Here is a 12,151-nt window from a genome sequence, read left to right on the forward strand (position 1 = left end):
CTAAACGGACTTGGGTGTTGGTTGATTCTTTTTCTTTTCTTTTTTTTAATTTCCCATGCTTGAAAGGGTATGATCCTGCTCATCGTGTACTTTTTTTTGATGGAGTAGGTGAAATAGTGCTGCAAATGGCGTTTCAACGCAGACGTGTAAACAACAGTTGAATGCTATTTTCAAGATGAAGGAAGAGTTGCGTGATGCTTTGAAATATCTCTTAATCCATTCATCAATGCACAAAATTCGCTTTGCTGCTTAATCCATACCACAATGCACACAATTCGCTATGCTGCTTTTAAATAGTACATTTGAGGCATAGGCGCAGGTCTGGACAAGGTCCGCCGGTATAGGCGCACGTTACACAGTAGGCCGAAACAAAATATTTTTTTCTCGGTAATACCGTATACCCCGGGAAAACACAGAGACAGTTTAAAGGTATCAAAATTTGGATACCGCCCAACCCTAGTCCAAATCTCCAACCTGAAATAAACAAGATGCTAAGAATGAAATAAAATTGATAAATAACTAACACTTATAAATATGACAAAGTCAGTTCTTAACTCACTTCCTCACATTTACCAATATTAAAACTGATATTTGAACTAATTTTAAAAGACTTATTGCATACGTATAGGCGTGGAATGACTCGATGATAACAAAAAATATTTACCTGTATTAATATTCTTTTGTCTTTCTTCAGTTTGGCCGCCTGCAAAAGTTTTGCAGCGTCGGTCTCACACGTTACCAACTTTTCTTTCTTCCATTTTCGACTTGTTTTGTCCAGAGTAGTTTTGTTTTTACAACAGATTATGCATTCGTGTGGTAGAGCGTGTTTTGAGCGTCTCTCGGCTGATGATTTTAATACCGATCTTAATAGTTTCGGAGGAGAAGGCATGATCTTGTATTGTTGTCCGCGAGCAGCCTTTTTCTCGTCTTCTTATTGCTTGTTCAACTCGTCTCTTGTCGGTAAACTTTTGGTAACAGCGGCGATGATAGCCAGCACTGGTACGTGAAAGGCTGTCGAAATTGACTGCTAACAATTTTTCAGGGCCATTTAGAGCTGCCCAAGTATCCATACATTCGGATAATTTTTTCCATGAGGTATCCAAAAAGGATATGATGGGCTCGTTGTCCAAGTTGATAACATGGCACGCACACCCAGAGTTGGGCGCTGCCATCTTGGGTGTACCGAGCTGATGGCTTAGGCGCAATTTGATTGGCTAAAGCGTGTTCATCGCTATGGCAACCGTAAAAAAAATCGACCACTTTCAAGTTCAATTTACTAACTAGCAAAAGTGTATTTTTAGTAGAACATTTTCATTTTATAGCAAAAAAACACTGATCTTTTTTATCATGTAGAGATATACTCTTCACGTTATTTATGAGGCACTTTACCACAATAATCTACATCGGCCCACGGCCTAAAAGACCTGGATCTTAGTTAAACAAGATGGAGAAGTGATCACGGCGCATTGTAACTGTACGGCTGGGGAAGAATTTTGTCGCAACCTTCATGCATATGGACTTTGTGAGTAAACAAAAAAACAGCTGGGGACTTTAGCGCTTTGTGACTAAAAAAAGTACCATAAAATTATGACACGTAGCAAGAAAAGTACTTGGAAAACACGAAGGACATAGCTGAGAGGGAAATACAAACCTTTCACCAAGTGATCACTGCAAACTCGAACATGCTTTGACTCAGCTTCCTTCGATTTCAGCAAGAGGTTCAAAAGCCACCTTTCTCGACATCTTTTTGTGAAATCCTGTGTTCGTTCACCCTTTTTTATTAGTTCACAGGGAACCCTGAAGAACTTTTATCAGTTTCATGGTTTGATCGATTCAAACAACCTAAAACAACGCAAGCGTAAGGCATTTTTCATGCGAGAAATGGACCTTCTTCATACAAAAGCTTTGTCAACTGAGCTTTGGTAGACCACCAGTTAAAGGTTTGAATCGCTAATGAGGCAGATGTGACGTCACGTGAAACCCAGCAATTGGCAGAAGAGCTGAGAAAGATCGATACTTATTATAGACGAATCCATCATGAAATCGTTTTTGCTGGGTGCTGGTTACGACGAGAAAGCCGTAAGAAAATACAAAATGCTTCGTGCATGGGAACACAAGCAAGGAATTCACTCAGTCAAGGAAGGACTGTAAACACAGCAGAACTGCCACATTTATTGATTTTGATTTCCTTCATTCTGATTTTCCTAGAGTTTATATGCTACCAGATTACGACAATCTTTGGGCTGTTAGAGGAAGCTGTTAGGACTACAGGGTCAAATACTACATTTGATCTACCTACATAAACACTAAAAGGTGAAGGACATGTAAGCTTCCTTACACTGCATCATTTGCACTTTGTTTTGGGAGTTGGGTGGCACAGTGGTGTAGTGGTTAGCACGGTTGCCTCACAGCAAGAAGGTTCTGGGTTCGAGCTCCGTGGCCGGCGAGGGCCTTTCTGTGTGGAGTTTGCATGTTGTCCGCGTGGGTTTGCTCCGGTTTCCCCCACAGTCCAAAGACATGCAGGTTAGGTTAACACTAAAAGGTGAAGGACACGTAAGCTTCCTTACACTGCATCATTTGCGCTTTGTTTTGGGAGTTGATCCTTCAATAAAGTTGTCCTTTTCAGTTCTTTGACTTGTCCTTGTTTTTCGGTTTTCACACTTTTAAAGACTAAACACAAAGACAGAGGGGTTGTATGCTTCATGACTTGGATCATCAGACTTTATTCCATTACTGAAGTGTGCAGAACACAATCGCGTGTTGTCTGTTGGTGTAAAATTTTGACGGTGAATTCTGTCTAACCGCGCTTTTCGGTGCTTAGCTTCTGTAGGGATTCTTTAAATCAGGAAAAGTTTTTTTCCCGTGCGAATTCAAAGAAATGACTGAGGTTATCTGACTTAGTAAACAAATATAGCACCTGGTCAACCCCCAAGGCGCAAAGCATTATGGGTATGTGAAAGTAGAGAAAGTAGGTTGTCGTTTTCACTACAACTTGTGACACTTTTCTCCTCAGCACATGCTGTAAACATATTTTGGCTATGTTCACTTTTTCCAAACAGATACATTCGGACTATGTACCTGGGCATCCAGAGCCGGCGTCAAACCAAACACAGACGGAGATTTTATTGGGCCATGATGTACGAGTATGCTGATGTCAACATGCTTCGTTTGCTGGAGACATTTTTGGAGAGTGCTCCCCAACTGGTGCTACAACTTTGCATTATGATCCAGAAGAACCGGGCTGAGACTTTGCAGTGTAAGGAATCTATCTTTTTACCTCCAGTTAGTCTTAATCCTCCTGTCAGTAAGTTAAAAACAAAAACAAAACTGGGTTTTCTGGACACAGAATATATTCAGTGAGCAAACAAATAGATTACTAAATGTATTTGTGCTACATTTCCTTCAGGTATCTCTTTATTAGGATCATTGATGTCTCTGTCCTGGGTATTAGCTTCCTACCATAAGCTCCTGAGGGACTCCAGAGATGACAAGAAGAGCATGAGCTATCGAGGGGCACTTATTCATATCTTCTGGAGGCTCTTCACCATTTCTTCACGGGTGCTCTCCTTTGCTCTCTTTGCATCCATTTTCCACATCTACTTTGGTATTTTCGTGGTGATGCACTGGTGTGCCATGGCCTTCTGGATTGTGCATGGAGGCACTGATTTCTGCATGTCCAAGTGGGAAGAGGTGCTCTTCAACATGGTAGTTGGCATTGTCTACATATTCTGCTGGTTTAACGTGAAGGAAGGTCAGACGCGCTACCGGATGATGATCTACTACTTTGTGGTGCTGGCAGAAAACACGGTGCTCACCTGTCTGTGGTACACCTACAGAGACCCAACCACCACGGACTCTTACGCAGTGCCAGTCCTGTGTGGGGTTTATCTAAGTTTTGCTTCAGGAGTGGTCTTCATGGGCATCTACTATGGAATCCTTCACCCTATGGGCCCTAGGATGAGACTGCTAGCCAGTTCCTGCTGTGCTGATCTACTGTGGGGTCTCCCTTTACCCCCTGAGGCCGAGCCAATGGCACCGACCCCTCATGCTGCACAGACAACACCAAGCCGGGTGTCTATGGCAGGTTACGGGCAGCAGGAAGACTCCATGGCAGATACCTGTCTACCAGTGTTTCAGGTGCGTTCCCCTGAACCCACCACGCCATCAGGCCGCCATCGACCAGAGGGGCCACTCATCAAGATCGATATGCCCCGCAAACGTTACCCAGCCTGGGATGCCCACTTTGTAGATCGGCGCCTGAGAAGGACCATTAACATCCTGCAGTTTATCAGCCCCTCGGCTGTCGGGATCAGGTACAGGGACGGGCCACTTCTCTATGAGCTCCTGCAGTACGAGTCCTCGCTGTGACCATGTCCTTTTTCCTCCCCACCCCTTGTTTTTCTCTTTTTGTCCCGTTCTTTAGTCGTCATCTATTCATGTCATTTTTTTTTACCTTTAATTTCATCAAAAGGGTTTAAAAGTTTTTTGCAAACAAACGTTTTGTAATTATTTAATATAAATGAATACCTAAAATGTGAAAAACAAAACTTGATCTGAGTCATTGTACATGATTTTCTTATGCAAACTGTGAGTGTATATTTATTTGTACATATGCATTTTCTTTTTATATAGTCTGTTTAAAACTGTTGACTTCCTTTAAGAGGATGTATATCTTTTGTCAGTGTGTTTACAGCTAGCTGAAACCATCACATTGGAAAAATGGAGGTAGATTGACCAGGTTGATGCTACTTTTCGATTCCATTCAGTTCCGGTTATGTTTGTCTTTAGTTGTCTTCCTGTTTGTCCCCCAGCGTTCTGTCGGCTGCCGGTCTTTGCTTTGCACTTACACTGACCTCTGCAGGCAAACGAGTATATAGTGGCATTCATTGACTGACTGCCTTAAAGATACCTTAATAAGAAGTCCTATTTTCGGAAATGTACTTCATGAGATACCTCATTGACTCATGATAGCACAGCTTTCACAAAGCTCATAAAGTACATTTTGCACAAAATTTAAGTATTAGCTGGCACAAAGTGAAAGTTGTAGCGTTTGTTGAGTATATACAGTATTTAATGGACAGGTTTTGATTTAAGAAGAGCTCTCTGAAATATTTTTTCATAATAATGATGCCAAGTGCACTGTTTTCCTGCTGAATTGGGTTACTCTGGAGTGCATCGTCAGTCAATCAGTGAATCGGTCTCATAGCTATTATAACAATATATGTAATAACATGAGACTATTTAATCAAGCTGTGTTTTACTGCTGCTTCGTGCAATTTAAAAGCTGTGTGTAGTGTTTAAAAGGGGAAAATGGTTTAGATTTGGGCTACGTTTACTGATCTTCGGACGGGTTTGAATGGGCGTTGAGATAATTTTGTGACGCAGACCTGGCAACCCTGCATCAAAGTATTGTGCTCTTGCCTTCTTAGCTGTCCATCTGTCTTGCTGCGGTATAGATAGTTTTCACTGACGTCACGGCATTCCGGGGAACGCTCTCCAGCCGCCATCTTGTGGGTCAGACAAAACGGACCATCGCCATAACCGGCTACGTTATCTCGGACGAATTTATGAAGTTATATAGTCAGTTTTCTAAAATAAAGATCAATGTCGGCAAAATCAAGCAAACAGAAGTATATAGATACATTAGACGGCATCTCACGACAACGGTATGCAGCCAAACTGGCCTTGATTGGGGGACTTGACCCCTACGAAGTGGACAAAGATGCATTTTCAAGTGACTATGCAGGGCTGCCAAAGCCTGAAACTGCCAAAGCCTGCTCCAAAGCCTGAAACTGACTCCATCAAATTTTAAAGGCTGTCTGATATATACAACTTTATATATTCTAGCATTAAATAGACTGTTGAATGTTATGCATTGGGATGCAAACAGCGCGCCTTTTGGCGGATGCCGCCTTTTTCACGGCTGAATCGCGCAGATCCGATTTTTTTTTTTAGGGGGGGGCGTCGGAGTGTCTGATTATAATTTCAAAGTAAATTCTGTATTAAAATTACTAAATAAGCAAATCCGTTACAGTCCATGAAACATAGGAAGTATAAGGATGAGAAAAAAACAGTTTAAATCGGAAAACTGCACACATTTGCGCAGCTCGCGCAAATGTGCGCAGCTTTCCGATTTAAACTGTTTTTTTGCTTATTTAGTAATTTTAATACAGAATTTACTTTGAAATTATAATCAGACACTCCAACTCCCCCCCTAAAAAAAAAATTGGATCTGCGCGATTCAGCTGTGAAAAAGGCGGCATCCGCCAAAAGGTGCGCTGTTTGCATCCCATAGACCTAAAATGTTTTTCAAAAATGATCCTTGCGTGAGTGAAGTGACAAGTGTCAAATAGAAACGTGACAAACGAGCGATATTAAGTGTACATTACAATGTAAACGTACACTCAGCGGTTCCAGTTAGGCATTTTCCAGAGATTGTTTACACGATGTTTTGGTTTCCAAAAACAAACTTAAACACAATTGATTGTTTATTTAAACAACTTACCACTTATAAAATGATCGGAGCAGACTTTGCTGTGTTTGGAAGGCTGATAATCCTTGCGGTTGATTCTCGCAAGCCATAGATTTCTCCTTTGTATGCTGAGTTTCTTTGTTTGCTCGCCTTCGTGCTCCCGTACAGTGGGAATTCCATAAAAGCTCCGCTTGACGTCATCATCTGACCTATTACGACAGCCGTGAATACAACAGGTGTGCACCATTGCTAGCTTTAAATAGCCTGCTTGGGTTCTTTTGAAGACTTTGTACTCGCGCGTTACAATGTGTGCTCAGTCACCCGTACGGTAAGCTTGACCCACAAGATGGCCGCCACTAGGGAATCCCCGACTCTGTGACGTCATGTGAAAACTGTCTATTGTGGGAATGGTCAGGTAGTTCTCCTCCATTCTTCCCAGCCCTCACATGCATTTCTCTGTTGGTGCTCATTCTCATGGTTTTTAGTCCAATTCCCCATTTGGATATAAAACCGAGTAATAAAGTTAAAAGGTGCAAATGCTTGTCAATGATTCCAGATGGAATCATTTGCTGCGCATATATATATATATATATATATATATATATATATATATATATATATATATATATATATATGCGTATGTGTATGTATGTAAAAAATTTTTTCCAGTTTTGGATTTTTTTTTTTTTTTGCAGTTACTTTTGTCCAAAAAAGAGAAACTCATGGCGCTACATACTTATCTTTGCCTGAATATACCTGATTGGTTTTTCTTAAATCACATCCTCTACTGTAACCTAACCACCTGTGAACAACCTTCTTATTCTGGATAGGTGCTTACAATGAAATAGTTTTTAAATTTTCCTTCAGCAACCAGCTTAAGATTGGTATACGGTGCTACATTCTTACATAGATCATATACTTTTGTGAAAAAGCTAGGGCTCAGAATGCTTGGTAAGACTGCTGAATTGGCATCTGTTTGCATAAACATGAACTGTTGTCGAAAAAAAAAAAACACCCGGTCATCCAGGCCATTTAAATCTCTAATTGTAGTGAAGCCAAGGAACCTGGAATTAACAAACTCCTGAGAAGATAAACATCTTCTAGATAAGTCATGATGCCTTTAAATTTAAGGCACTGTCAGGCATTGAGTTGTTGTATCCCAGTATTACATCATCCTCATTTCCAGTTTATTCTGTGAATTGAAATATTTGTCATCTATATCATGAACACACACACACGCTTCAGGTTTGGTTAGGTGTACAGTGCTGTGGCTCCATTGTGCCTGCCGTGATCCTAAAACCCAGATGCCATGCAGGTGCGTCCAACAAAGTGAAGGGTTCTTGCCAGGGTTGGAAAGGAGCTTGAGGGACAGATTATGAGGGTTGACGTTACAGATTCATTTGAGGTAAACGATTTATTACTGTTTGTGATTCATTCAAATTAATATTTGAAGAGGATATGATGCTGTAATTTGGGCTCTTGTACGCTGCCTCTTTGAACACAGCTCCTGCCCTGGTTGCTGCTAGCCCTTCCCTTATATTAGTGTATGGCTCAGGTATATTCTGGTGCAGATATTCTACAGATTACTACAAATATCCTTGTTGGGTTTTCTTTCAAATGTTGTACATTTAACTGAATAACATTCACAACATAGTACCTCTGCGTATAGACTAAATACTGAAACTCGGTAATTGTTTTCGTTCACATCTTTCCTAGATTCTGGTTTTGTTGTTTGCTGGAGGTTTCTGCTTATATTTTTGCTTTTGCCAAAATGTACTCCAGGTGTAAATAGTTGTTGGGTGTGTCCCATGGGGAATTTCCATCCTCCAGGTGCTAAAACACTGTGATTGGTTTGTTTCGTCATCAGCAACATCATTTCAATTGTCGTTTCATTTGAAAGCAGTGTTGAGCTGAGATTTCAGTTCAGTAATACACTGGAACAATCCAGTATCCTCATCACAGCCACTGTTCTTGTATCATAACACTGTTTAATGGTTATGATCTGAAGACACCTATTTGCTTTCAGTTTTTTTTTTAAAATACGGAGTCCTTTATCCTGTTCTTCTGCTTGCAATTCTGTCAAACTGCAAGCTCTGTGGAGAACGGCGTCAACTGACAATGCAGAAAATACGGTGGAAATGACTCAATACTCATCGTGTCCACCAGTGCGCAGCTCAGACACTTAAATAATTTTCACATGAGCAGATGCTTGATCTCAATAACAATCCCTTGTGCTTTTTTGTTTTATGCGCCCTCTTTATTTTAATTTGTGGTGCTTTTATATTGCTGGTGCTTAATGCTGCCAAGATGAACCTTTCAGCAAACGACAGTGCCAGAGTGCACGTTTTAAAAAATGGTTTGTTTGTTTGTTTGTTTGTTTGTTTGTTTGTTTGTTTGTTTGTTTGTTTTTCACGTGCAAAAGCCGAACATGATACTTGTGTGTAACATGACATTGCCGCAGATAGTTAAGTATACATTCCAGTCTTATTGTAATTTGCAGAAGTTGGAGATTCTATGGTGCAGCTGCACAGGAAAGTTCGATCCTGTGCACAGCCCAATATAACTGTTCTTAAAGTGTTACAGATACAGCAATACTAGATACTTACATCGATTTATTTGGAAGGCAGTTTCATCCAAAGCGACTGAATAGTTGAAGCAGGACGTCCGGCAATCGTGTAAATTAAACTCACAACCTTCCTGTCACGAAGCACAACTTAACAACTAAGTGGCATTGCAAAGTTTTTACTTGAATTATTGATTAAAAATATGTAACGAGCACATTAAAGACCTGCGTTGAAGATAGAATTTGTTGTCCAGTATTGCTGTACTTGGTGGACTTTGGAGAACATGATCATCCAGGTGCTAAAGCTGAACCGCCTTTGTATAATAGGGTTTATGAAAATGTAAATAGATTTTCTTATAAAGCCTTACTGTATATTAACTGTAACAGACTGTTCATTTAAAAACAATACTGAACAGAAATGTCTTGTACACAATACAATACAGAAGTACGGTTCTATTATCTAAAGAAATATGTATTTTTGGGGAGGTTTTTTTTTTTTTTCCATTTGTTTTTGCTTGAGATGTACATTGTGGTCTTTCCATAAATGCCGTTATGAATGCACATGCTAATGTACTGAATCCTAATGGACCAGAATGCTAAAGCTACAGTGTAGCTTCCAGGGTGTACGTACGTTTGTTTTTCTGTTCAGGAGACTTGAGTAATCTGATGTATTGTACGCATGTTTCTCTCCATTCTCCATGTTCCAATGAGTATCACAGATATCAGTCAAGATTGGATTATTGTAGTCAGCATGGCCCCACTAACACAAATAGGTAAGAAATCCGATTAAATGTCCTTTTACTTATATAGAATTAATCTGAATACTTTATTGTATGAGGTCATATTGTCACACCATGTATTTGAGCAACTTCAAGTGCTGCAAAACTAGATGAGCAGAATTGCAACTTTATTTGAATACATTCATTTAAATTTATTTGAATATTATTAATCATATTACAGTGAGTAATTATGTAAAAGCCAGGAGTTAAATGTCTGCATCTAATGTCCAGTGTTGCTCTGCTGGAGCAGAAAATAGGTTTCTGATTATAAGAACCTGAAAAATTTCCATATGGAATCTGTAAAATGTACACTTCCATTGACCAGATGTATTTTGTTACACTTTTTTTTTATGTTGTTGTGAGAGGACAAAAATCCCTCTGTTTAAACTGCCTCCGAATTCCCAGCATGCAGTGGGGAAAAGACCATTGTGTCTGTTTGGTTCTTTAGATTTTGGTCCTGTGCTTATACTGCAAGTCATAATCTCTCTGCATGTTTCCTGTCACATGGCATACTGTTCATACACTCTCAAAAAATAAAGTACATTATTGTGTCTTTAGAGGTACAATGGCTTGTCACTGGGGCAGGACCCTCTAAAGTACTTAGTTGTACCCTTTAAATACTGCTTGGGACCATAATCTGGACCTTTTTGGCCATAGAAATGTACACGTAGATACCCCGAGGTCCGATAATGAACCCTAGAGAGGACATATAGATTGGACCTTGGGGACAGAAATAGACTCCTACTGTACCCCTATTTCTGACAGTGTATAGTATGTATATGCTTTATTACTTTTACTGGACAGAGCGCGTGCACACACACACACACACACACACATACACTATCGTTCAAAAGTTTGGGGTCACCCAGACAATTTTGTGTTTTCCATGAAAAGTTACACTTTTATTTACCACCATAAGTTGTAAAATGAATAGAAAATATAGTCGAGACATTTTTCTGGCCATTTTGAGCATTTAATCGACCCCACAAATGTGATGCTCCAGAAACTCAATCTGCTCAAAGGAAGGTCAGTTTTATAGCTTCTCTAAAGAGCTCAACTGTTTTCAGCTGTGCTAACATGATTGTACAAGGGTTTTCTAATCATCCATTAGCCTTCTGAGGCAATGAGCAAACACATTGTACCATTAGAACACTGGAGTGATAGTTGCTGGAAATGGGCCTCTATACACCTATGGAGATATTGCACCAAAAACCAGATATTTGCAGCTAGAATAGTCATTTACCACATTAGCAATGTATAGAGAGTATTTCTGATTAGTTTAAAGTGATCTTCATTGAAAAGAACAGTGCTTTTCTTTCAAAAATAAGGACATTTCAAAGTGACCCCAAACTTTTGAACGGTAGTGTGTGTGTGTGTGTGTGTGTGTGTATATATATATATATATATATATATATATATATATATATAAACAGTTATTCCACGAAATCGAGTTGTACATGAGCTGATAGCCGATGAGGCGCATAGCACCAAGTTGGCTATAAGCCATGTACGATGAGATTGAGTGAAATAACTGTTTTATTCTATCTACATTCACTGGATTTTGAGAAACAGAGCATTTTTATTTTTTGCAAATTCTATAAATAAATACTTTATACAAAACGTCCGACAAAATCATTTCCGCTTAGGATGTAAACAAACCGGCAAAATAACAGGAGCAATTTGTGAAAAATGCAATGATAATAATTCTTGAAAATAAAAAAGATACGTTCTTACCATCAAATACTTTTATTCCGTATTATGTTGATTTTTTAAATTTTTTTATTTTTTGGAGTTTTGTTTTCGAGTAAAGTTTTTATTTCATCCTCGGTTGGCTTAGTAACATGGTCCGCCATTGTGTTTTCTTCTTTTTTTGGCGGTTGGCAAACCAACTTAAAGTTGCATTATCGCCACCGACTGGGCTGGAGTGTGCAACAGGAGATGGGGGGGAAGCGATGTATTCTTTTATTTAGCTATTTCTGTTTCTTTTATATACTTGATGACAAAGTGATATATCAGACTTGATGTGCTCTGCCATTTTGTTTTTTCTCTACTCACGGTAAATGAGCTGATAGCCTAGTAGTAGAGTAGCCAATCAGAGCACACAATTGCTCATATCCATATATGTGTGTGTGTGTGTGTGTGTGTGTGCGCACTGTCAGAAATAGGAGTACAGTAGGAGTCCATTTCTGTCCCCAAGGTACAATCTACACTAATGTACCCCCTAGGGCTCATTATTGGACCTCAAGGTAACTATGTATACCTTTTTAGGGCCAAAAATTTTTCCAAGCAGTATATAAAGGTTACAAATAAGTACCTTAGAGGGTACTGTCCCAGTGA

The 12,151-nt window shown here is 39.6% G+C and overlaps 1 protein-coding gene across 1 annotated transcript in view; it reads left to right on the forward strand.

Annotated features, from left to right (window-relative positions):
* Positions 1-4,430, forward strand: part of xkr6a (XK, Kell blood group complex subunit-related family, member 6a) — a 59,897-nt gene extending 55,467 nt beyond the window's left edge. Inside the window, exons 2-3 of the mRNA XM_060934548.1 lie at positions 3,060-3,256; positions 3,407-4,430. Of these exons, the coding sequence (XP_060790531.1) occupies positions 3,060-3,256; positions 3,407-4,368 (1,159 nt within the window). The 3' untranslated portion in view covers positions 4,369-4,430. The remainder of the gene's footprint in view (positions 1-3,059; positions 3,257-3,406) is intronic.
* The last annotated feature ends 7,721 nt before the right edge of the window (positions 4,431-12,151 follow it).

Source organism: Neoarius graeffei, chromosome 11, assembly GCF_027579695.1.
Source record: "Neoarius graeffei isolate fNeoGra1 chromosome 11, fNeoGra1.pri, whole genome shotgun sequence".
NCBI lineage: Eukaryota > Metazoa > Chordata > Actinopteri > Siluriformes > Ariidae > Neoarius > Neoarius graeffei.